Here is a 25,056-nt window from a genome sequence, read left to right as displayed (position 1 = left end):
GACAACAGTAATACCTGTGCCCGGCATCGACACTGATAATATCAGGAGTGAGTCCGACTTACCTTTCTTACCACAGCAAACTCTTTCAACAGACACAGCCCCACCTATCTTGGGTCTTTACTGAAGCGAGTAAAAGTCAAGGACAACGCCGGGCTATTGCTCGATGAGAATGAAAGGCTGCCAAGTTCGACTAGTATCATGAGCAACTTCATGTGCAGCAGGTGGCGCCCATGACGAGGTGCCGACAGCTTACATCCCTGCCTGCAAGGTCAGCAGCTTACATCCCTTCCTGCAAGGGCAGTACATAAGGTACAGGGATACTGAAAGCTTAGCAAACCTCAGACAAGGATTAGATATTCCCCACTTTCGCGGTATAGTCTCATTTCATGTCGCGATTGCAGGCTGCGCAATGAACGGCCTGCTTTTCAGGAAGACACGTAAAGGCAAAGCAGCGCAGCTATCATACCTGCAAGATCAGCTTACACAACTTCCTGCAAGATCAGCCCTGCAAGGTCAGCTTACAACAAACGGAGATATTGGACAGACTGCCAGCATGAAATCAGGTCCCGGATCTCGTCAAAGGCTTCATGGATGCTACAGATTGGCGATCTGCAACCCAATGCTCTGACCTTCGCTTTTTGGAAGTACGAAACACGCATATATAGTCAGCCTGCGTCTCTAGAAGAACGTGCCCATGTGGTAATAATTGCCCATCACTCTTGTACCTCTCTAAATAACCCTTCGCCACCATGACGGCCGATGTCTCCAGACGTGATGATGATCGTCGCATACACCCCGCAACGGTCCCCTACGATGTCGAGAGCGTTCGACAACACTTTCCAGCTTTGCGGGGAGAGAGGATTCCTCTCAATAACGCCACAGGTAGCTTGGTGTATGAAGGCGCTGTCAAGGCGTAAGTATGGTTCATTTACCTTTCAGTGTACATAGTCCACACCTAGAAGCCGGAGGCGGAGCTAATGATTAAGTCAGCATCGCAAACGCTATGTCAACCTATCAACTTGACTTCATCGGTGGTGATACAATCAGCCAGCTTTACATTGACCAGCGGAAGTCGAAGTACGTGGAACTGGCAGCTTTCATGAACGCCGAGCCCGACGAAATTGGTACGTTGTAGCTGGCATCAGCAAGATTGCAATGTATGCCAAAACGCTATCTGACAGCCCTGTGCAGCTTTCGGACCCTCGACCAGTGGCCTCATTCGCAATGTGACTACCTCCTTGCGTCCGTTGCTCAATTCCGACTCGGAAATGATTGTTTCTGAATTGTGTCATGAAGCCGGCGTGACATCGTGGGTGGCTCTTGCACGCTCCTTGGGCATCGAAATAAAATGGTGGCCACCGCCTGGTGGGAAAGGCGATACTGCTGCCAAACTCAGCATCGAGACTCTGAAACCGCTGCTTTCCCCCAAGACTAGACTTGTCGCTTGTGGCCATGTATCAAACATATTCGGTACCATCCATGACATTCGTGCAGTTGCAGATGTTGTCCACACGATTCCGGGTGCCATGCTCTCGGTTGACGGAGTAGCATGGGCTCCTCACCGGCCCATTGATGTCAAAGCAATGGACGTTGACTTCTACTTCTTCAGCTGGTACAAGTTGTTCGGGCCGCACTTCGCGCAAGTGTACGCCCGCAGCTCCGTACAGCAACGATACATGACGAGTCTGAATCATTACCATATCGATCCCACACCCCTTGACGTCAAAGTCCGCCTGGGAACAAACTGCTTCGAGTTCGAGGATGGTGTACTTGAGATAGTACGGTACATTCAGCGCATCGGTTGGGATAACATCATTGCACATGAGGTAGTCCTTGTCCGGCCTCTGCTTGAATACCTTAATTCACACCCGGAATGGTTCACCCTTTACGGCGAAAAGTCGTCCGATCCGAAGCTTCGAGTGTCTCTTGTTTCGTTCACAGTCAACGGAGTGCCCTCCAAGGTGATCGCCAAAATAATTCACGAGTCGTCACCATGCCGTATCTTGGCAGGGAGCGCTTATTCTCTCAGACCGGTGCATGACGTCCTTGGACTGGGTGAGGACGGTGTGCTTCGTGTGAGCCTGGTCCACTACAATAACCTTCAAGACGTCCAAACATTCATCAATGTTCTGGATCGTGTAGTACAAGCACATTTCAAGGATCGAGCTCGATGATAATCAGCGTGTATATGAAGCATTTGAAAGGGAACATTATCGCCTCAGCAGACCATAGATTTCACCATAAATACAGCATATAAACTTAAGCGAGGAGAGTTCGAAGGCGCTTGCTCAATGCCAGCGCCGCTATTGGCAACATATTCGACACTCTGATGCAGCGACTACGGTATTGTTGACAAATCTGGGGTCTTAGATGAACGTGTAAATGCAACGCCAACAGACTTTCTCTCATTTTGCTTCAGCACGCTTCAGGGGATACGAGGAATTCCCATGTGATCATGCGTTGTGATTTCCTTCTTTGCATTTTCCTTCGCACGGTGCAATGATACTTGAGTGCTAGTTGATTCTTACATGGAGGCACCAATCAGCACCAATCACAACAATGCGGAAGGCGATGTAATAATGTAGTCTGATTTCTCCAGATGGCCAATTAACCAACGGGGGAAAATCCAGGTATGTGAAAGAGGCAGAAGTAGGCTGGTGGGAAATTTGGTTATACTTCGCTTCAACAAGTATTGCAAGACTGTAAGAGCATAGCACGATACGAAAGCGATCATAAGGAGGATGTCGATCATTCAGCGTTGATCCCAGGTCATGATGTGTTGGTCAATCCCAAGTCGTCGTCCGGGGATTGTCACGGCCCAGGCCTCGTGCTTGCCAAAGGCTCGGCACCCCACGACCGCCAAATAGAGCAATAATGTTTGAGACCCAGCCCTAGACTTGTTGGTATACGTATCCTACTTATTCATACTGACGATTCGGAGCCAATCAATGAATACGGGTCAACCAGATTGACCACTCCGTAAAGCTATCTCTACAAATAATTTAGTCCAATCATCCAAAGTTATGTTTGCTGTGGGACCACGAACCACGATGCAAACATGCGAGGAACCTCGAGTAATCACCGAATATCTCTCAACAGCGTATTCTCGAGCCTATACAGCCTAGAACGATGGTGTCTGCTGTGGGGTGGTATGAATGTTAACTAGGCTGGCGCCGGCGCTCCACCCCTAGCGTCTACACCAAGCTTTATTATACCCAATTTAAACACAATTCTCCTCCCGCCCTTAATACGCGCCACACTCACGCCATACATGTTATACGCTATACAAACCCCGGTCCCAAATCAATTATACCTAAATCAGAAACAACCTTAAGGCGAGCCCTCCCCCTTTCGCCACCTCTCCTTCACAGACCATTTTATATTCAAATGCACCATGCCAATCTAGGGAGGCACACGGACCATTTTTGGGTATCTGAAGAAGGCCTTGCGTAAACTCAAGGCAAACTCAAGGCATCAAGGCGGAGACCGGCGCGGATAAATATCGCCCCGCCAGCACAGTACGTCCGCTTGTATCACGACATCCAGCTTCCTGCATTGGTAGTCTTTGATCTTCTCATAGCTTTTGTCGGGTACCCTATTTTGTGAGAGCTCTGAAATATTGGATCCTGAAATCTCTACACCATCTCCTTCCTGCCAACATTTCTGACTTTTCGACATTTCCATCTATTGTTCTCCAAAATGGAAGGGAAGACATGGGTAATGCTTGGTAAGAGACCTTAGCCCTCATGGACCACTTACCTTTGAATAGAAACTTATCGCAAATGGCAGAGAATAACCCCGATGTAATGAACCAATTGGCAACGAAATTGGGTCTATCGTCCGAGCTCCAATTCTACGACGTCTATTCCTTGGATGAACCCGAACTACTCGCACATATCCCTCGACCTGTCATGGCCTTGCTGGTTATCATTCCACTTACACCAGCTTGGGATCGGAGTCGCAAGGCTGAGGATGCTAACAAAGAACCCTACACTGGCTCTGGCCCTGACGAGCCAGTCATCTGGTTCAAGCAGACCATCGGCCACGCCTGCGGCTCGATCGGGGTGCTCCATAGCTTGATCAACGGTCCGGCCGTCGACTTTATCAGGCATGATTCAGATCTCGCGGCGATCCGGAGCCTTGCCATTCCGCTGGATATGACCAAACGCGCCGAAATGCTGTATAACAGCGAGCCATTCGAACTTGCTCACAAGTCGGTCGAGCAGGCTGGCGACAGCTATGCGGATCCGACGGATGGGCGTGATGGTGGGCATTTTGTGAGTTTTGTCAAGAGCGGTGGGAAGCTCTGGGAGCTTGAAGGGTCGAGAAATGGTCCTCTAGAGAGAGGAAGTCTTTCCGATGACGAGGACGTTCTCAGTCCGCGAGCACTTGACATGGGCATCAAGAGAATCATCAAGTTGAATGCGGATGACGGAGGGGAGAACCTTGGTTTTAGCTGCATTGCTTTGGCTCGCAGGCCATAGACTCTGACAGGCAATCGGCATACACGCATTACGGATATGCTATGCTGTGTTCGGAGCACCTGATTAGGCTCGAGAAGACATTGTCTTGCTACACAGATCGACACGAGGCCAGAAGCGGCACTCGAATTTCTCTACGTTTTAGCAGGGAGACGGACCGCATTAGCATGTCTGCAAGCTTCTCAGGGAGAAATATCGACCCATAGTTGCACAGAGTAGGCAGACGTGTCATGCAGATGTTCTGATCGTGAAAAGATTGCCGTAGTCCCCTAGCCTACGGCCTAGCGTGGGATGGCCCTCTAGAAGCATCTCTAAAGTCTTCTCGTGCTCTTCTGAAGAAGCAGACTATAGAGCACTGCCGTATTCTCCCCCTTCCACGTTGAAATTTGCGCCCCGGTCGAGGAGTGTACTATGGAACGGGTCAAGGTATCAATAAGCTGGTATCATGTTGGCATAACCCTGCGAAAATACCTATGTAGATGCTCTGCAGTTTGGCATTTTATTACTGCAATCTCGAGTCAAGCTTTTCTTTTCCTCAGTTGAATGAATGCTTCTTGAATTCTTTCGTCGGTAACGCGCAATTTTGTTCGGCATACCAAACGTTAAGTTGCTTGTGGTGAATTCCGCCAAAGTCTAAAGACCTGCGCAAGTAAATAGACACATAAGGGCAGCTGGCCAAGCCAATTTGGACAGGAGGATATATTTGAATTCACTTCTGCACACAAATATCCGACTCCTGTATCCAGACCAACCAATGTCACAATGCGTCCCCAAATCGCCCTACTGACACTCTCTCTACTCATCGCACACGGTTATCGCATCTTGCAAACCAATGAGGATGGTTGGGCCGCGCTCTACCTTAGATCGCTCTTTAACGCTCTCAAAGCTTCGGGACATGATCTGGTCCTCGTAGCACCAGCAGAAAACAAGACAGGATCAGGTTCTCGTGATGAACAACCAAGAACCCGTCTCGAAAGCTGCCACTTCAATAGTTGCACAGTATCGCCTCAAGTTCCTGAGACATTTGGGGAAAATAAGACTCAGCAACGTTTGTATTGGGTAAATTCTTTTCCCATCACGTCTCTGAGGGTTGCTGTCACACGTATCGTAGAGAACTTCTGGTTTGGGAAGCGGGCCGATCTCGTTATCTCCGGACCTCACAGTGGTACGACATTGGGTTCACAGGTCCTTTCCTCTGGTACCATAGGTGCTGCTGCGTATGCGGCCGAGGCACTATTCCTCCCAGCTCTCGCCTTCTCAGGGGCTTCAGAAGCCGACTTACCCTGGAACACTACTGCAATCCCAGAAAGTAGTGTAGTCTACACAGAACTGGCCGAATTTCTCACAAGTCGAGTCCTAGATATTGGAGAACCGTATCTTCCCGACAATACCTTCTTGAACGTCAACTTTCCCAAGATAGAAAGCAAATGCCGAGACCCAGAGGACTTTGAGTGGATACTCAGTCGTATCAACTCCATCGCCATTGAGCCAGATGTTAGACATTGCAACAAAAATCGCCTGCCAACAGAGGCAGAGGTGATTTCGAAAGGCGGTTGTCGTATCTCGGTCAGTCTGGGCGAGGGGACAACCAAGCTTACTGCGCCAGGGTGGAAGCAAATTCAATTGCGGGACAACCTTGAGAGCCTTTGGAGCTGCTTGTAACTACACCTCGAGGAGTATTGATAAGTTGGCCTAATCTGTGCCGCCGTCTTCCTGAGGCTGGCAGTAAGGCATATCTCATTGGGTTAAACCAGCGGATGATAAACAGCGGATTGGGGATTGGACAGCCCTGCTGAGGAGTAATGCTGGTGACAACCACGTTCTCGTCGTTATAATAGCATAAGTGCTATGATGGACCGCTGGCTACAACCAGGCCCCGGGGATCTATAATTGCATTCCTGGCTGTCTAACGGCTAAGGAAGCAAGATTCAGCCTTTACAACACCTAACTCTCTCTGCCTGCACCTAACCTACCGTATGTACGACAATAAGCATCCATACTGTCGCCAGCTCGTCTTTCAATATTAAGCATGACTGATCCTATTGGGTACACTGTTGGCTTGATTTGCGCTATATCGACTGACTTCGTCCTGGGGACGTTGTTGTGAGCTCTCCACGGGGTGCGAAGAGCGGTCTGCTTCAAAATGACTTTGGCAAGACAATGCAAGAGCAGAAGTCTCAGATAGCAGGCTTTCTCAGTCAGGTGCCTAACGTGCCTCGGACGGCGGTCAGCAGCCTCAGGGCAGCGCACGAGATAGACGGCGCTCAACTAGAAGATATAATCAACCAAGGACTTCTAAATTAACCACAACTTCGACAGAATTATCAGCGACAGGATTCCGATAGCGACCGGCTGCTGTGATTGCCAGCCTACGAATTGGGTTCCATGCTTAACCAGCGACGAGTATAGAGATATTTTGACTGCGCACTACGGTCTCCTTGTACCGGCCAACCAGTTCATCAAGGTTGTATACATCCGCGATAAGCTTGCACAAGAGGAGGACGTGCTCTGCTTCGAGATGGAAGCGACCGGCTCAATCAACCATTGTCCATGTCTGGCCACTCGAGGTTCGTGTAACGACGCGAGCTCGCATAAGAACAAGGCGTGCCAAGGGTATCGGCGGCGGCGGCATACACACAGGGACTACTCCCCAAGAATACTCCCAGCAAAGTCGAGGCTGAGAGAAGATTATGGATATACTTGATTCTAGTCAGTTTCTCGTTCTTTTAACATCAATTAAGTAGTAGTGAACATATCTAGTCAAAGCCGGAGTCAATGCTGTGAACAGGTCTTTACAGAAGTCAAGTTCACATTAATAAATTCCCAAAGTACATAGAGTACTTGTTTTCGCATGGTTAGGCCGGTATGATCCTAGTTTATTGATGCGCTGAACTGTTCAGGTGCCGATTGGACAGCGGGCCGGGATGGCGCCCAGCGTGGTCCTAGCGCTGCGAAGGCGCCAACGTCGTCATGAGACAGCTGAGTTTCGGACTTCGTGACCTTTTCTCCATCAGCAGCACGCGTGGACACGGTACCGCACACCGTCTTCAACAATCACCATATCGCAGAAGTGTCTTCAACAGACATCTTCATGAAGGCTCGCCGTGTATAGTGAGACTTGAGTTTCTTGTGGGGGTTTGTTTACTTGCATTGCTAGCGTTATGTCTTCCGTCCCACCGGCACCACCAAGGCCGTTGAGCATCGCTATCCTCCTCAACTCGTATAAGTCGAGATTCCTGCCCGCGATACAGGCATCTTATGTCAGGACGATATCCGCGGTCGCGCCGGACGCCGAGCTCAGTTTCTTCGAGCCCGCCAACAAGGGTGAGTTCCCAGACCCGGCATCGTTCGATCTGATCGTCTTTGGGGGCGCCAACGTCGATGCGAGGAGGTCCCACCCTTGGATCTTGAAGCTGCATGATTTCCTGCGTGAACTGGTCCTGCGACATCCTAATAAGAAGGTGCTTGGTATCTGCTGGGGTCACCAAACTATTGCCCGGGTCTTCGGTGGTGAGATCGCCGACATGGATGTACCAGAGGTAAGTCATCTACCTCCCGAGAAGATGCTTTTGCCAGCCAGTTTGGTACATTGAGAGAGGTTGGGGCTGACTAGATTCTGAGATGGGCGTGACCACGATCGAGCTCACGGACGCGGGGAGGCAGTTCTTCCCCCACGCCACCAGCAGTGGCGTGCTGTCCATTCATCAACATCACAGGCGCGAAGTCGCCTTGCCAGGGAAGGGCTTTCGGCAACTAGCTTTTGAGAATCAGGTTCTCATCAACGAGAAGAATTCCATCCTGACTCTGCAGGGGCATCCTGAGAAGGATGCACAGACAGCGAGACTGCGGATGCATGATTCAATGCGGTGGTACGGATTTGATGCATTGGACGAAAAGTCCTGGGCCAAGCTTGATGCTCAGATAGAATCAGAGCATGAAGGTCAAATCATATGGCAGCGAATCCTGGAATGGATTGATGAGCCCGTTCTTGGGTCTGGTATGAGGATGGGCCGGGAGTTAAAGATGTGACTGTGATTATCTGACTTGATGGTGTTGATATCCAGGCGGCGTGGCTCACTGCCAAGTTTTGTTTTCTCGGAGAATCTGAAGTGTCACTGTCTTTAACCTTCTGGCTGTTCAATATAGGTATGGGGTGTTCTGTTATTCTCAGATCTAGTCTGTAGTATATATCAAAGGCAAATTCTCTTGTCATGATGTCCAAACGAAAGGTATCGCCAAATCTGCAGACCATAAAGCAACCGTGATCGAACTCTGCCCAAATTCAAGAACCACCATCGTGAAAATGCCCGTAATAAAAGCAAGACGTATTAGTACGCCGGGTAAAACAGAATCTAGCGAACTGATCTCTAGTCAATCTTCTTCGCTGCGCGATGCTCTCGTCATAAAAAACATCAAAACGATGAGAAGCAGATCTAATGTGGCATTTCGTGTTCTTGCCATAGTGTCTATGACACTCCCTGTGGGGTGCAATTCTGACTCGGGTCGTCGTGTTCTTCACCCGGGGTTGGCACAGGACTGGAGGACTCGTCCGAGTTGATAGACTGGACATCATACTCTGGAGCATCCGGCTTATTATCGTCGGCGATGTTCGCGTCCGCCTTCTCGGTGTTCTCTTCAGGCTGCACCTTCGCCCTGACAACGGGGGCGCCGTCGATGATCTCGACCTCGTCCTTGACCTTCTCGTTCTCGTTGTTCTTCTCCCGCTCGCCGGCAGCGTTGATCTGGGCGTTGTCGATGTCCTGCGCACCCTTCTCACCCATACCGCCCTCGGCGAGCTCACCGCCTTCGATCACAACGCGTAGGTCCAAGTTTTCATCCTTGGAGTAGACTCGGAAACCAACAATGCAGATGGCATTCCAGGGATCCGGCAGGCCAGCTTCGTCGTCAGTCTCCACGGTCTTGTCGTTGTTAGCAGGCGGAGGTGGAGGTGGCGCCATGCGAGGCTTCTTCGACATGTCGTCGCTGCTGTAGAGCTCCTCCCAGTCCGAAACAGGACTATCAGAAGAATCATTGTCTGACGAGTAGTCGCGCTTGGTCTCTGAGGGAGGAGGTGGAGGGGCAGACTTGGCCTCGGCCAGCTTATCCTCAGGCTTCGTCTGCTCTTCTTGGCCGGCTGCCTGCGAATCCTTGGTTTCTTCACTCTTTGCAGCATCTTGGCCAGAGCTAGACGAGTCGGCCTTGGTGTGAGAGTTCTCTGCAGACGCATCATTCTTGTCGGTCTGGACAGCCTTGTCTTGGGGCTTCTCTGCCTCCTGCTTCTTCCGTTCAGCTTCCTCGGCCTCTTCTTTCTTCTTGCGCTCGGCAGCCTCAGCTTCCTCTTCCTTCTTGCGCACAGCGGCTTCCGCTTCTTCTTTCTTCTTGCGCTCAGCTTCACGGGCTTCGCGGTTACGGTCGCGCTTCTCGGAATTCTTCTTCTGTTGCTTCTTGGAGATGTCGCGGTTGAGGTGGCGCTTCTCCCAAAGCTTGCGACGCTCCTGCTTCCTCGAAGAGCTGGCCTTCTTTGCATCAGACTGCTTGCGAAGTTGAGCGACTTGCTCCAGATGTGCAACTCCCTTGGCGTGTGCGAGGTCGTAGGCGTATCCAACCGAGGCAAGCTTGTCGTGTTCCTGTCGTTTCTTGCACTCACGCTTAACGACATCTTCGACGGTAGAGACGTCAGTGTCTCTCTCACCAACTACACTGACGAAGACCGAGTATTTTCCTGGCTCCATGCACGGCAGCTCGATCGATACCGAGCGATCCATGAGGTAGTTTCCGTGGGATCTGACAATGTAGTCCTCAGACTCGGGTCGCCCCTGCTCGTGAAGACGGAAATGCAACCGGAAGCTATATTGACCGTGGAGACCCTTGTAGTACCTGTTGTCCAGCTGAGACAGGACGAGAACCAAAGGTGACTCCTTGGTCAAAGTGATGTGAAACTTCTCGTTGTACTGAGGCTTCCACGGCACATCAACACCGATCCATCTTTGGCAACAACGCCAATCGGGATCTCTGAAGAGACGGGTGCGATCGAAGTGTTGGAACTTCCGAAGCAGGTCTTCGTACCTGATCCAGAAGACCGAGTCGTTGCCAAACTGATGCCCGAGCTCTTCCTTGGCTTCGTTGGTCCACTCCTTGGAGCCATCGGACCATGGGCCATCCCAGATGCCTTTCTTGAGCTTACCCCAAGGGTTCCTCAATTTGACAAGGCGCTCTCCATTCTTCAAAGTTCTTGCGTCCTATGCAAAAGTTAGTGGGTGCTATCAACGTTACTGCACATTTATGGGAACACCCACCATAACAACGTAAGCATGGCCTTCTCGGATGCCATTTCTCTCGCCATACCCGCCGTCAAGCAGGCCGGTGGAGCAACCAAACATGAACTCCTGGTTTACCTTGCACAGATCATTCTCCCAGAAACCGTCCAAGTCTAGGATGTCACTGCCAAGGAGCTCGGTAGTCACACCACCACTGAGATCTTCCAGGCCTTCACCAATCCAACCACCAATCAAGGAAGAAAAGTCGCCGTGGACTTTTGCAAAAGCCTTCTCGATCAGTGGGACCCAGGTCTCGTTCTGGTTCTTGTTCGAGCCAAAGAAGAGTGCCTTGGACCCGGTTTGATATGTCTTACGGTAGACCTGTTCGGCGTCCTCATTTTCACGGTCAATCTGCGACAGCAGATCACGTTGGAGACTTGGCTATGCATCGAATTAGCGGCTGCTCGATTTGTGGACACCGAGGGGCTTACCGAATCCCAGTTTGGAGAGGTCAGGAAAAGCTTGTCGTCGACGATAGAGTAGACCCATTCTCCATCGCGATAGAAGACAAACCCATATATTCCAATGCCTAGCTCGGTCATTAGCAGCTGCACCAAGCCTAAACAGGTCTATGCGATAGGCTTACGAGTATCGTACTCCACACACATTCTCTTGATGCCGTCCTCTACGTTAGCCAAGGCGCTCAAACTTGCAATCAGCCAGCAGTTGCCAAGATTGCCCTGTTTCACATCGCCCGCGTCCAAGTCTTCCATGAATGTCGGATTGGGGTAAATTTCATGGACACGCTTGACAGATTTGGGAATCGACGTGCTTGAGCTAAGACGAGGTCCAGCAATGTCGAACTTGTTGGAACCGAGATAGTTGAGACAATTGCCCTTAACCATTTTCAAGTCCCAGTCCTGGATGGTATTGTCAATGCTGTCTTCTCTATAACCCAAGGTTTGTAGATTTAAACTTACAATGTCCCAACCAGGATCTCGGTATCTTGTGTTCACCCTCCGGCATTCTTGAATGATTTTCTTCACTTTCCGTCTGCACTCTTCAACAGCGCGCTCGTATCCTGCGCTAAGCAACTCATTTGGTCGGTCTTGGTTGGTCGGCAATGGCACTGGGTCGAAGGGCAAGATAGAAAGCGCCTTGGTAAACTTCTTTGCGGCAAAGTGTCTCCAAATTCTGTTGATGCTCCGCTGGGGGCTAGGCTTGCGCTTCTTCTTCTTCTTCTGGTTCTGGTTGGTGTTCGAGCCGGCCGATTTCCGATTTCTGTCGTCCTCGGATCCGGACGAGGAGCTGTATCCGAATGCATCAAGGTTCTTTCTCGTTTTGGGCCTGGTCGTTCTACGTGGAATCTCCTCCTCAGAGTCCGAGGAGCTGTAGTCAGAGATCTCTCTCCGGGAGCGTGGGCGAGGCATGATTCGTCGCGTTCGTAATGAAAGTCTGGGGCGTTTGGTATAAATCGTTCGACTGATGAGATAGCGAAGGACTGCGGGCTTGGCTCGTTGTTAGCGCCAGTGTTACTGATAAGACCAGAACCAGCGATGGTCCAACGACTAAGATCGTGGGTGCAGAACAAGGCAGCAAGGACTGCTCGACAACAAGGCTGGGGAGCTCACCTTATACGAGTATTCACACACAGTCCAAGAACGGGTTGTTGACAACCTCGGCAGGCTCAAAGCAAGATACAGTGGCCCGCAGTCTTGAACGGTAACTCTACAAGTTTAAAGATAGGCACAGAACCAATGGGTTGGTTCCCTCAAAGCAAGAACGTTTGAAAGAAGGCAGGGGATGTGGAGGAAGGCATACACATCAAGAGGAGGAAATGCGAGAGGACCAAAACTCACCGACTTTGGAGAGGGCGGAATGACTAGGTATAAGAGGCCAGGCCAGTACTGATAGGAGAACAAGCGAAGCCGGATCCAGACAGCCATATCCCGGCCGTGATTGGCGATGGAGGGATGGCGCAACGAGGCGATCTCGCCGGGGCCGTGGCCACTGGTACCGTGGAGAGAGTCGAGGTGTAAGCTAGGGAAGCCAACAGCACCCGTGGACCCTGGATCAGCGCAATAGTCGTGGTACTGAACAGTTGTGACCCCGTGCGACCCTGCATGGCAAGCGCTGTTTTGGGAGAGGCACGCCTGCACGCTGTCAGGAGACCCCTGTCGCGCCCGACCCGTGGCGCATTGGCGGGCCTGTCGCTTGATTCGGTTGGGGGGGATAAGCTGGCCCCGGCCCCCGGGTGGGAACCTCGTACCACTAAACGCAGGGCTGGATTCGTTGTTTTTCCATTTCGAGAATTCAGGGTCCTCGCCACGGTCGGGGGGCCGGGCCTTCAATCACTGGGGATTCGGGGGCACGAGATGTGGTAATCTGCACCGTGTGTCCCCGCTGGAGTGTTTCACCGACTGGCGAGAACCTCACCAGAACAGCGCTCGAGCAGCACAGAGCATTCACCGTCTGTGTCTTTCGCGAATTGATCCACGCCGCAGTTCAATGATTCGAAACGGTCAGATGGATCGTCCAACAGAGCAATTAATTTGTCAACAATGAGCTGCGTCCGCACGTATGTAAGCTTGCTGACCACATCGCGCAATTGTCCCCGATAAGGCCTTGCTTGGGGGATCGTCATTGGCTTTGGCAGTCTCGGCCCCCAACGCCGTGTCCTTCAAAGTCAGGCGGCACACCACCCCCAGCCTGGCAAGCTTGGCCGCGACTCAGTTCGGCGCAGCCTGGTTGCCTTTCAATGCGATATAGACTTTTTCTCGGGGTAGGGATGGCGAAGGCAGTGCTAGTGCTGCCTTGTAGACAGCTATGAATTCAACTTGGCCAGAGTGGCAGATGCATCGCAGAGTGTATTAACCACAGCCACAACAGAAGGACAGTTGCGCTCTGCTCCCTGTGCCTGATCTTGTCTCTGCTGCGGGTTGGCTACTGCATGCAGAAGGTCTGTTGGTGGACGATATGCCGTCCTCACTTCGACGTCGGCACATGCTCCCCATACTCTACGCTGCATACTCCGAGCAACCCCTCCACACACACATGATTTGCTATGCAGCACACATACCGTACTACGGTATATATCTGCGCGAGTCTGCTTTGGCCACTCTGCGTTCGAAACGTGGGATGCGAGAGAGGTTCACCTTCACAGATGGCGAACCGGACGTGCGCACGACTCGAGGCGCGGTTGCGTGGAGACACGCGGAGAGCCGCCAGCCGCACAATTGCGGCCGCCTCATCTGGTGGGGAGATGGACCAGTAGCCTGATGGCAGCCTGCAGCCGAGTGGTCCGAAACGCTGGAAGCCAGTGCCTACTCGACTGTAGGACACGGCTCAGTCATCCTCTTGCTGTATTGGCCTTGGCTTCATGAACCCATCCGACCTGCTTACACGAACCACAACAAATCAGGTCCTCCGCGAGCTGCAGACGTGTTTCTGCACCTCGAGCGAGTGGCATTCCCCACGTCCCGACCGATTGCCAGCTATCTGCAACTCGTGGTCCCGGTGAGGGCGAGTTGGGACTGATTCATGGATACGTGGTGCGATGCGCTGGGCAACTGGGGGGCTGCCAGTAGCCATGGGTAAAGGTCTGGGGAAGGTACTTCCGTGGCGGCGTGGGTCTAGTTTACAGCTCCATCGTGCATCCTCCTCAATCGGCGTGGATGGACCCCTAGCCGATCTTTGCTAATTGAGTGCCCCAGAGATAGGGATGATAAGGAGTGTCTCATCAGAACCGAGACACCGCAGAGCCATGCGCCCCAGCGTCGCCAGAGACGGAGACCCTTTCGATCACCGAGAAAGCCGCATAAAAATCATCGCGAATGTCAAATACCCCCAAAGACATATCCAGCCCAAGGCTACAGGGCTAGTGGGCCTTGTGTTTGATAGTACACGCCTTGTTGCCTTGAAGCATATCGACACGCGGGTGCTTGAAAGCCAGTGTTGCCTACGCTGCCTTTTCAACAGGGCTGGCTGGTACGCAAGATTTCCGGAAGCTGTCACAGTAGCCCGCCATCAATGCCGATAATCCGGCTCACTTAAAGCTTGGTTTCTCCACCGGCATGGACCACCATGGCGACAGGTACACTTCGGACTATCCAATAAGGTTCAAGATGGCGATCTTCAGATCGCCACGCCATCGTCTTCTGGAAATGAAACCCCCGTATGGGATTTTCAACCGTTCGGTCTGATAGTTGACGGTCAGCACCCAGCCGGCCGGTAACGCCGGGTCTGCGACATGTTTTAGACATCCGTAGTCGGTAACGCCGTTGGCCCAAGGGATTTGCCGATGCAACGACTTACTCAGAAATCGACGCTGCATGAGCAACTGACTCATCGAATCACACTTTGTAAGCGTCACGACCGCGCCACTATCTTCCTGAGATAGGCGCGTAGCGTATAGAGGTGAACAATTCCGAGTGCGGCACCAGCATTCTTCCATTATACTACGTAGATTTGAGGTTGCGCGAACTTGCTTGGCATACAAGAGCACAGTCTGAGCTATATCGTCTAATAGCTAACGGGGTTGCTGGTGGTTAACTAGTCGCACATATCCCCCTCCGTATATGTTAAATAAGCCTTGGTTGAGCGTGATTGCCATGAAGCTCATCCGCCTCATGGCAAGTTAAGGTACTAACTTTTTTTCCTCGTAGCCGTCGTAATATGAATCATGGTAACGTGTCAGTTGATCACCTTAATTTCAGCCATCTGATATATAAATGGTTGTGTAACTCGAAAATATACACTGGCGAGTGAGTATACACAACTTTTCCCATTACTCCTGTGATCTGATTTGTCAAGGGCCTAAGGCCTCCCGATGAACGTGGCGGACCTGACAAGTCCCTGACCAAGCTTCGAAGCCCAATTCAAATAACATGCATTCTGCCTGGCTTGCCTACTGCACAGAGATTAATATCAACTGTATGTTCATCGGCCAATAAAGCGTTTCGAATCGTTCCGGCGTGTAATACCATGGCAGAACGTTATCATCTTATCTGCAGCGTCTACGCCTACATGTGTACTAGCCTGCGGGAAACGTTTAATAGCGGCACCTTGGTCGACGAAGCTGCATGTGGCTGTGGGGTACGAGGAGGGGTTGCAGAGCACGCAATAAATTTTTGCTCGAAAATAACCTCAAGTCAGTGGAATTTTTAGATGCCTGAACGTGCTTTTCTCTGAATGTTTCGAGGGCGGAATGGCATAGACCGTAAGACTTATATTACTGCCAACTCGAAACGATCACGGTGCGGCGTCCCCAGAAATGCCCCGCCTAGAGCTTCCGGGCCTCGGCCCCTTAGCCCGGGCGAAGGCATTGCCTTTGCCTGTTATTCGAGTGATCGCGCTTCTGGTGTTGGCGAATGCGGTGGTATGGGCGGCAGTGGGCGTGGTCTTGCACTACTACCCATCCATGATTTCACCAGCTGTGCTGTCTTATACCCTGGGGTTGAGACACGCGCTTGATGCTGACCACATTTCCGCCATCGACCTCATGACGCGGCGCTTGATCGCCTCTGGCCAACGCCCAGTTACAGTAGGCACGTTCTTCAGCCTGGGTCATTCAACAATCGTGATCATCACCTGTATTGTGGTGGCAGCTACTTCGGGAGCACTGCGCGATCGGTTTGACAACTTCGAATACATCGGCGGCATCATCGGCACAAGTGTTAGTGCGGCATTCTTGATCTTGCTCTCCCTCGGAAATGGCTGGGTGCTGTACCGCCTGGTGAAGCGGTTGCGTCAGGTTTTGAACCAGCCTTATCCACACGATGCAGCGGGTTCCACGGACGGAGATGAAGCAGCTGCAAATCTGCAACTGGAAGGCGCTGGTTTCATGGCTACGATCTTCCGCAAGCTGTTTCGTATCGTGGATCGACCGTGGAAAATGTATCCCTTGGGTGTTCTCTTTGGTCTGGGGTTCGATACGAGTTCCGAAATTGCCGTGCTGGGAATCGCCAGCATCCAGGGAGCACAAGGAACGAGCTTGTGGATCATCCTCATCTTCCCCCTGCTCTTCACCGGTAAGTTGAGCCTATCCTCGCAGCTTTTTCGTAATGTCTCAAGGCTGACAAACACAGCTGGTATGTGTATGCTGGATACTACTGATGGTGCCTTGATGATGGCGCTATACACGTCCAAGGCCTTCGCACGAGACACTGTCGCCATCCTGTATTACTCGATCGTTCTGACCGGCATCACGGTCTTTGTATCCGCATTTATAGGGATAGTTCAGGTGCTATCGCTTGCGCAAAACGTAGCGGAGCCCGAAGGCAGCTTCTGGGATGGGGTGAGTGCAATCGGAGACAACTTCGAGATTATCGGAGGCAGCATATGTGGCTTGTTTCTCGTGGTTGGACTTGGTTCAGTCTTTCTTTACAAGCCTTGGCGGCGCAGGATGGAGCGCCGCCGGGCACGTCAGCTTCCTTCGAATGATTTGGAAGACGATCTTGAGCGGACCCCTGCTCTGATTGAATCTTCTGAAGCAGAATATGCTCCGGCGGAACCGAGAGACTCGGTAGAGCATTCAAAACCATCGCCTGGCAAGCAGAAACCCTCAGAAACGCATACATCTATTGGCCTTAGCTGAGATCGCCACAATGAAAGCCGGCATGATACGGTACCAAGTACAAGATAGAGGTAGAAGAAAATAGATAGGAATAAGTTGCAAGGTTCGCGCTGGAGACGGGTGACTTGACCTCATAGAATTGCATTGATATCGCCAGATTCGGTAACTCAAGTCCTCATGGTACATGTCTAGAAAGTTGTATTCATAATCTAAACTCAGCTCAAGATGCGAGACATGAATCTATTGGCATTTATCATTGGTATCCGCTCACGATATCGTCTTCGATGTTCCTGTTCTTCATGAAATGAACATAATCCTTGTCTAAGCATGGTCAGCCTGTTTTTTTCTTCTTCGACGATCCAGCGCGTAAATGCTTACAGGACAGTTTCCCTTCGCCATCAACATTGTTGAGCAGCTGCTCAACCTCGACATCAGTGACCGGGTCTCCCAGTCCGTTCATGAGTTGCCGGAACTGGCTTGCAGTAATCGAACCGTTTAGAGACGGCTCATATTCCTTCCATGCTTTGGAATATTCGGCATCTTCCTCGTCCTTGGGAGGGTAAGGTTGTCCCGTCTGTGCGACAATCAGAGGTCAGCTTTTCTTGTCCAAAGATATACGTCTTGTGGCAACATCGGAAGTAACTCAGAGACGGAAATTGGAACTCTGGGAGTGCCATACCATCATGGTGATGAATTCTGGTAAAAGAGAGTTAGCATTTTAGGTCCAGATATTAAAGCGAAAGTTCTTATTGTGGTGTACAATCTTACCGTTGAAGTTAATGGTTCCGTCACCATCAAGATCAACTTCCTTGATGATCTGCTCTACTTCTGCTTGAGTGGGTTGCTTTCCTGGAGCCGAGGACATCACTTTGGCGAACTCTTCGACTGTGATGCTGCCTTCCTGGATTGTTAGAAAGATCCCTTGATTACAGAAGCCCTGGAAAGAAGCCTACCATCTTTGTCGGGATCCTAGGTAGCAGTCAGCGCTCAAGCCGTAGATGGAGAAACGTGGTGGTGAACCCTTACGTATGAATCAAAGAGGTCTTTGAAGACTTGAATTTCTTCTGGGGACAATTCACGAGCCTGCGCATGCGAGTTAGCTGGCTGCATGTCCCGTATCAGTACCACGGTGAGTTGCTGAACCCACCATCTTCTCAGCTTTTCTGCTTGCGGGGTTGTTCAGGACGCTTTCGTGCGACGATCTAAGGCGTTACCGGCTCCTCGGACGAGACAATGAACGATGAACAAATTTCGACAAGCCGTGGTGAGCGCGATACTTATGTGCAAGGGGGAGCCGGTTTGACAGCAAGCTCGTCCCGTGGATGAAACAATCTCCTGGGCATCGCTCTGAGCGAACTGCATGATCAACACGAGGGTTGACACGGGCCCGCAGTGGCCTCTCCACCCCGCCCCGTCGGTCCTCACCCTGGTACACGCAAGCGCCAAGAGAGGACGCAGTGGGAATAGTGCTCTTAATTCGATTTGAAGGCTTCGCACATCAAAAGCGCCGCGCCAAGAGCTAATTGGGACCTAAAATGCTAGAGATATTGGTTCATCCGTCACCACTGCGTACGCTGTTGCCGGACTATCGCTGCCGACATCAAGTGTGGGTGGGTGAAAAGGGGCAGGCACACTTTCAATGGGACCCGCCCGCACTCAAATATTAATGCAGGATAGCTTCATTTGCTCGTGCTAGCGTGAGGAGTGGAAAACCTCCTGAAGGGCACCTGGAACTTGGCCGCAGTGGAATTTCCAGCAATTTCAATGGCCCAGAGTCAAATGGGCGATAAGAAACATCAATTGACCTCGAGAGATATAACATCAAAGTAACTCACAGCCAATGCCTTCCGTTATGCAATGTTGTAGGTGATACTCCTAAATCTGCGGCACCCGTCTCTTTGTATCACGCACAGAGATATCGACACTAAGCAGCGGCGACAGTTAGGTTGGTGTAGAAAGCATTGGTCCCAATGGTACCTGAAGCCTGTTGGTGATGTGAGAATTGTCGAGCAATGATCTTGGACAGAAAGTTACTTACGCCAACCAAGTAAGGAACAGCTGCCACGAGCTTGTAGTCACCCGCAGAAATGCTGTCAGGAATTGTGAGGTTGACAGTGAAGCTATTCAATGGGACTGAACCAGGGCTGAAGAAGGTTAGAACACCTCCTGACCATCGGGCAATACTAATGCTTACTAGATTGACGTGTAGTCGATCTGCTGCCCAATGCAGATAGTTTCACCGCAGTCCCAGGCGGCTGGAGCAAGACCCCAGATAATCTAACGCTTGTTAGCCCGAAGAGAGCTAACGCATTAGGACTAGGATACGCTTACAGAATAATCAATGAAGTTCTGTACGTAGATAGACGTAGTGAGGGTTGCCGTGATTTTGCTGCCGGCGACCGCAGTGTCAGGAGAACTCAGGTTATTGATGTAGGCGGAAGTTATGGGGATTGCTGCGAGAGCAGCACATGCAAGAGTCTTGAAGAAACCCATCTCGACCTTACGTTGGGTTTGGTGTGATCAACCTAGAGCCAAATTGTGAACAAGACGATATAGGTGATGTTCAGGTGATGCCTAGCCAAGGAGATATGGACCAGCTAGCGAATGGAGGAGAAGTGACTTCTTGGGGTATATGTAGTTGTTAAACTGCCCTGGTCACGCCAAATCCTGCTCATTCATAGCGTTACATAGACGCGCAACGGGCACCGGTAGATACGAGGTTCCGGGCCTAGTTGTGAGGTCATCCCGTCGCTGCCGGATGATCGACACAGAGAACCTGGTTTCCCAACCCGAGCTTCTGAACCACAAAATTACCTGATTCGTTGCGAAAGTCAGTTGGCCATGGAGCTTCGTATCCCGCCTTGCTGTACGACAAGCACCTCTGCCGATGCCTAATCCATAGCCGTAGAGCGGACGGATTAAGGTGCTTCAGGAGGCTGAGTAACTAGCTTCAATACGCAGGCGACTGATCTTTCGGCATCAGAGAAATCAGTCATCTACTTAGGTAGACTAATTCAACACCCATCGAACGCCAGAGTACAATATTGCCCGATGGGCCATAATTGGCGCGGGGCAGGGTCTCTGCGCTGTGCTTTTGGCGGCTTCTTCCCTGAACAGTGCTGAAACTATTGTTCGGAGGCCAACTAGCGTACCTGTCGGTTCTTCGCAGTGGCCACGCCACCTACGCCGAATGGCACCACTTCTGTACCCCTACAGAACGGCTGGTCATCCTACGTGGAAAAACAGCGATAGCTAGTGAGAAATTGCCGCACAAATGTTTGTTTATCGAATATAAAGGACTTTCGATCCTCTGACATGGATCGCGAAGTGGTTGCCGAGATGGATCAGTACCCAATCAGTGGGTTTAAGCAATCATTCTTTACTAGCTGCGCTATACGGTGTGACTCGTTGGAACATTGACTTATAATCAGCTTTGGGAATAGCTAACCAAGTGCTAGTAACATGAGGGAAATACCTTCTTAACGCTGATTGGCTTTTATGCTTGTTCATAGATGACCTTCCCGTCCTCCTGTACCAGGTTATCCTGCTCTGCTCTCCGCCTCTTCTCATTTTTGCCCGTTAGATATGATAGCCCGCCCGTCCAGATCGCTAAGGCGATGGAGCAAGCAATCATTGCCCACATGCCTCGCTGTCAAGAATGCCATGATTAGTGTGAGCTGATGAGAACTCAGGATGAAGGAGACTTACGTTAAACCATGGCGCCATTGATGCGCCATAGAAGATGATCGACCACCATGCGTTCACAGCGTTGGACCCGACATTCATGCCAGCAAGAACAACCCCACGATATACAGGGTCCTCGTATCTCATGGCATCATTGCACCAGGCGAAAAAGGTGGCTTGGCATGCGTAGACTGCGCCGGCCCAGTAGTAAGCACCAAATACCGTTGCAGTGGAAGCTGGGTTGGTTGGGTCCTTCGAGGCTGCGAGAATCATGGCAGAAGTTATGACTCCCGTAGCGCCGATGAAGTACCCGACCAAATAACGTTTCCCATTTAAGAAGTCAGTCAGTGTAGCCCAGACAATCGTCGAGATGATGCCGACCGCTGGAACCCCCGTGGGATAGTTGTTCAGTTGCGTTACGGTATACTTGTTCGTCGGGTGGCTCTTCATGTATAAGGCCAGCAAAGTGTTGGTACTGAAAGACTCGGTTTCGCCCGCGATGATCCAGAGGACTACGAATCCCCACCAGTACCATGAAGTGAGCACCTTCTTTGCAAAGCTCCAGGTGATGGGAGACTTTTCTTCAACCTTAGGCACACGAGCTAGTGCCAGAGTCTTCTCTGAATCAGTCAAATAAAAGGCGGTTGTTGTTTGTGGCGTGTCGGGAAAAAAGATGTAGCCGTAAATCGCCACCGGGATAGTGATCAAACCGTCAACGATGAACAGCCAGCGCCAACCAGTCAAACCGTGCTTGTTATGGAGCGAAGAGTAGATCCCGGTTTGGATGAATCCTCCAATCATGGTTCCGGCAAGGCCTGACGCAGTAAAGATTCCGCTTCGCTTGCCAAGCTCACGCTCGGTGTACCAGGAGCCGAGGATGTAGTGCGTTCCAACAAACGTCGTGGCCTCTGCTATACCCTGGAAGAATCGAATTGCCATGATGGACTCCGGACGATGGACCGAGGCTGTCACCATCGTGAGGCAAGCCCAAATCACCATCATCGAGGGGAAGAATAGCCGTGGCTTCACATAATGCAGGGACAGGTTTGCTGGAATTTGCCCAATGACATATCTATCAGAAACATGTCAGTCAAAGTACAGCAAGGGTAGGTGACAATGACCGCTAACATACCCGACAGTGAAGCAGGTATTTATCTGGTTAAGCTGGTCTCCAACGAAGCCAAGGTCCTCCTTCATCCCAGACACATATGCATTGCTGAGATTTGACCGGTCAAGCTATCCAAAGGGTCAACGACTGCTCTCATCATTTTTGTCATATACCTACGTAGTTGGTGAAGTAGCTCAAGCAGCAGAATGTCAATATGAAGAAATCTATCTTCTGGACCAGTTTCCGTTCTCCAGGCTGGTACTCCGTATGGAAGTATTCCCTGAGTTTGGACCTGGCCGCCATGATGGCAGTCGGAAGATGACTGTAAGGGAGAGTATTGTCCTGCTAAGGTAGCGGGTCCGAGCTGCTGCACGTTCAAGAATCGGCCGCGATGGTAGCGAGTCTTCGAGGGATACCGCACCGATTTATGTCATGACATTACGGTATGGCTGTTGGACAAGGAACCTAGTCGCTTGCGATAAGGGTCCTGGCGACCAGTTGTTTTCTGTTCCGAAATGGCTCTACCAAGCCCGATGAACCGATGGTTTGTCGTCAGCTCATTCCAGAGGCCTGCAGATCGCGTAGATAAGGCTTCCAAAAAGTGAGGTTTGATAGATAAGCTTGTCGCAACGTCTCCGCTTATGGATCCGGGGGATTCAAGGGTTCCCCACCAGATGTTGACTCGGTCCTGATGGGTTACCGGATATGGTGAACCACCGGTTGTCGGAGCGCATTTTCCCAACGATGGATGAAGCGCGCCAAGTCCGGTGCGGGGATTGGACCATGAATTCATTATGCCCTTAGCGGCAAGCATCGGACGGGGCCGATGATGCCATGCCGGGGGCCTAGTTACTTAGAATTGGGGTATATAGATGGTTGGTAATGCAAGGACCCCAGGGCCAAGCTATATCAAAAGTGTACGAGTTACGCAGAAAGCCTATTCGCTCAGAAGTTCAAGGAGTTTTTTTTATCATGGCAAATTGGGAAGAGATCGCGGCCAAGAAGCGCCAGACCCTCAAGGACTCGATTCCTCCTGAATGGGTCATCCCTGAAGACCTATTGCCGGCCGACTCTGTAGACGATGTGACTGGCTTCCCCGAGGCATCGGGGTGGTTTACTCCCGAGGAGCTGGCCATCACCAACTCCAATGCCTTGGAGTTATTGCCCAAACTTGCTTCTGGCGAACTCAAATCTGAGACCGTAACACGGGCTTTCTGCAAGCGCGCTGCGGCGGCGCATCAGCTGGTATGCCCCTCTCCACACTTGCGTTCTACTCGGTAACTAATAGCCGAGCATAGACAAACTGCCTCTCCGAGACCTGCTTCGCTCGTGGCCTGGAGACTGCCAAGAAACTTGACGAGCACCTTGCACGAACGGGAAAACCTGTCGGACCACTACATGGGCTCCCTATCTCGCTTAAGGACAACTTCCACCTTGTCGGCCTCGACTCCACGGTAGGCTTCGTGAGCCATATTGGCGATGCGGCAACTTATGAGTCTGTGCTGGCGGACCTGCTGCGTGAAGCCGGTGCCGTCTTTTACGTCAAGACCAACGTGCCGACGGCCATGATGATTGCTGAATCCGTGAACAATGTCTTTGGCCGCACGGTAAATCCCCTCAACCGGAAGGTAACTAGCGGAGGGTCCTCCGGCGGAGAGTCGGCCCTGATCACGTTCCGCGGCAGTCCTTGGGGCGTGGGCACAGACATAGGGGGCTCGCTGCGCATCCCGGCGGCATGCACTGGCATCTTCACGCTCCGGCCGAGTTTTGGCCGCTTCCCGACGCTGCGGTGCCGGTCTGGCATGCCGGGCCAAGAGGCCGTGCAGAGCGTGAACGGGCCCATGACGCGGACTTTGGACGATCTCGAGTTCTACTGCAAAACAGTCGTCGGCGCGGAACCCTGGCTCGCAGACCCGCGGTGCTTGCCTGTCCCGTGGCGGGATGTTGAGCTACCGAAGACCCTCAAAATCGCCGTTATGTGGGATGATGGCATGGCTCTTCCAACGCCACCGGTGACTCGCGCGCTCAAGGAGGCTGTCGAGAAATTACGGGCGGCAGGGCATGAGATCACCGTGTGGTCGTCGGAGGACCAGCAAACAGGCGCTCGTTTACTCGACCGGATGTTCGTGGCCGACGGAGGAAAGGCAATCCGCAAGGAGCTGGAGCGCTCCGGTGAGCCCTGGAGGACCGAGATGGGCGCATACGAAGTTGCTGAAGAGCTCGGCACTTCGGAAATGTGGCAGCTCCACCTGGATCGTGTCGAGTTTCAAAAGCGGTATCTCGATCGCTGGAATAAGGCGGGCATCGACGCGATCTTATGTCCCACCACACCCTATAGCAGCGTGGAAAACGGCAAATTTAGGCATGGTAAGTCAATGTTGGCCAGCATGAACCTCATGTTCACCTACTGACCGCTTGTTTAAAGTTGGCTACACTGGCGTGTATAACGTTTTGGATTACTCGTGCATATCCTTTCCCTCAGGCGTTCTGGTTGACAAGAGCATTGACAAACCCACTGGGGATTCATATAAGCCTATGACAGATCTTGACAGAACAATACAGGCGGAATGTGAGTTACTGGTCCAAATGATATACGCTTGTGAGCTGTGCTAACTATCGTAGATAATCCAGATGCTGTTCACGGAATGCCAATCAACTTGCAATTGGTTGGCAGGAGGTACGGTCTCCCTTGAAACATGTTTTAGCTGATTACTGACCTCCTGCTACAGGCTCGAAGAAGAGAAAGTTGTCGCAATGGTCAAGACTATGTTGGACACATTATCCTGATGTTAAACAACTTGGGTTCCCTTATCAGCAGCCCGATTATCTATATGATCGATCACCTTGGGAACAATTTGTCCATAAGCACTATGCATTTCTTGGAGGTGTCATCTCAATTCACCATATCAAATTCCATCACCAGCTCGGACGTGCGAAATCTGTCCGAAGATT

General features: G+C 51.4%; 10 protein-coding genes across 10 annotated transcripts; 6 read left to right on the top strand and 4 right to left on the bottom strand.

Annotated features, from left to right (window-relative positions):
• Positions 1 to 749: 749 nt before the first annotated feature.
• On the top strand, positions 750 to 2,174 carry JN550_000105 (uncharacterized protein; the record flags this gene model as incomplete). The annotated part of the gene is made up of 3 exons (XM_049308919.1): positions 750 to 913; positions 991 to 1,124; positions 1,192 to 2,174. 3 exons carry the CDS (start codon positions 750 to 752, stop codon positions 2,172 to 2,174), a joined length of 1,281 nt encoding a protein of 426 aa, XP_049177394.1.
• Positions 2,175 to 3,782: 1,608 nt separating this feature from the next.
• JN550_000104 (uncharacterized protein) lies at positions 3,783 to 4,484 on the top strand (the record flags this gene model as incomplete). The annotated part of the gene is made up of 1 exon (XM_049308809.1): positions 3,783 to 4,484. The coding sequence occupies one exon, from the start codon at positions 3,783 to 3,785 to the stop codon at positions 4,482 to 4,484; it is 702 nt and encodes a 233-aa protein (XP_049177393.1).
• A 759-nt stretch (positions 4,485 to 5,243) lies between these two features.
• On the top strand, positions 5,244 to 6,143 carry JN550_000103 (uncharacterized protein; the record flags this gene model as incomplete). The annotated part of the gene is made up of 1 exon (XM_049308698.1): positions 5,244 to 6,143. The coding sequence occupies one exon, from the start codon at positions 5,244 to 5,246 to the stop codon at positions 6,141 to 6,143; it is 900 nt and encodes a 299-aa protein (XP_049177392.1).
• Positions 6,144 to 7,642: 1,499 nt separating this feature from the next.
• JN550_000102 (uncharacterized protein) lies at positions 7,643 to 8,510 on the top strand (the record flags this gene model as incomplete). The annotated part of the gene is made up of 2 exons (XM_049308590.1): positions 7,643 to 8,020; positions 8,103 to 8,510. The coding sequence occupies 2 exons, from the start codon at positions 7,643 to 7,645 to the stop codon at positions 8,508 to 8,510; spliced, it is 786 nt and encodes a 261-aa protein (XP_049177391.1).
• Positions 8,511 to 8,947: 437 nt separating this feature from the next.
• On the bottom strand, positions 8,948 to 12,168 carry JN550_000101 (uncharacterized protein; the record flags this gene model as incomplete). Its single annotated transcript, XM_049308479.1, has 5 exons — positions 8,948 to 10,720; positions 10,778 to 11,179; positions 11,230 to 11,327; positions 11,385 to 11,658; positions 11,719 to 12,168. The coding sequence occupies 5 exons, from the start codon at positions 12,166 to 12,168 to the stop codon at positions 8,948 to 8,950; spliced, it is 2,997 nt and encodes a 998-aa protein (XP_049177390.1).
• Positions 12,169 to 16,010: 3,842 nt separating this feature from the next.
• On the top strand, positions 16,011 to 17,333 carry JN550_000100 (uncharacterized protein; the record flags this gene model as incomplete). The annotated part of the gene is made up of 2 exons (XM_049308368.1): positions 16,011 to 16,767; positions 16,825 to 17,333. The coding sequence occupies 2 exons, from the start codon at positions 16,011 to 16,013 to the stop codon at positions 17,331 to 17,333; spliced, it is 1,266 nt and encodes a 421-aa protein (XP_049177389.1).
• Positions 17,334 to 17,565: 232 nt separating this feature from the next.
• Positions 17,566 to 18,462, bottom strand: JN550_000099 (uncharacterized protein; the record flags this gene model as incomplete). The annotated part of the gene is made up of 7 exons (XM_049308258.1): positions 17,566 to 17,633; positions 17,691 to 17,886; positions 17,992 to 18,008; positions 18,081 to 18,209; positions 18,266 to 18,281; positions 18,339 to 18,395; positions 18,460 to 18,462. 7 exons carry the CDS (start codon positions 18,460 to 18,462, stop codon positions 17,566 to 17,568), a joined length of 486 nt encoding a protein of 161 aa, XP_049177388.1.
• Positions 18,463 to 19,236: 774 nt separating this feature from the next.
• On the bottom strand, positions 19,237 to 19,805 carry JN550_000098 (uncharacterized protein; the record flags this gene model as incomplete). Its single annotated transcript, XM_049308147.1, has 4 exons — positions 19,237 to 19,296; positions 19,351 to 19,456; positions 19,507 to 19,589; positions 19,644 to 19,805. 4 exons carry the CDS (start codon positions 19,803 to 19,805, stop codon positions 19,237 to 19,239), a joined length of 411 nt encoding a protein of 136 aa, XP_049177387.1.
• A 1,003-nt stretch (positions 19,806 to 20,808) lies between these two features.
• On the bottom strand, positions 20,809 to 22,407 carry JN550_000097 (uncharacterized protein; the record flags this gene model as incomplete). Its single annotated transcript, XM_049321965.1, has 4 exons — positions 20,809 to 20,961; positions 21,021 to 22,068; positions 22,129 to 22,232; positions 22,282 to 22,407. The coding sequence occupies 4 exons, from the start codon at positions 22,405 to 22,407 to the stop codon at positions 20,809 to 20,811; spliced, it is 1,431 nt and encodes a 476-aa protein (XP_049177386.1).
• Positions 22,408 to 23,076: 669 nt separating this feature from the next.
• Positions 23,077 to 24,891, top strand: JN550_000096 (uncharacterized protein; the record flags this gene model as incomplete). Its single annotated transcript, XM_049321855.1, has 5 exons — positions 23,077 to 23,349; positions 23,403 to 24,471; positions 24,530 to 24,673; positions 24,727 to 24,781; positions 24,834 to 24,891. The coding sequence occupies 5 exons, from the start codon at positions 23,077 to 23,079 to the stop codon at positions 24,889 to 24,891; spliced, it is 1,599 nt and encodes a 532-aa protein (XP_049177385.1).
• Positions 24,892 to 25,056: the final 165 nt, after the last annotated feature.

Source organism: Neoarthrinium moseri (assembly GCF_022829205.1).
Source record: "Neoarthrinium moseri strain CBS 164.80 chromosome Unknown scaffold1_Wmoseri_CBS_16480, whole genome shotgun sequence".
NCBI lineage: Eukaryota > Fungi > Ascomycota > Sordariomycetes > Amphisphaeriales > Apiosporaceae > Neoarthrinium > Neoarthrinium moseri.
The sequence above is the reverse complement of the archived record's forward strand: the minus strand, read 5'-3'. Positions and strand labels throughout refer to the sequence as shown.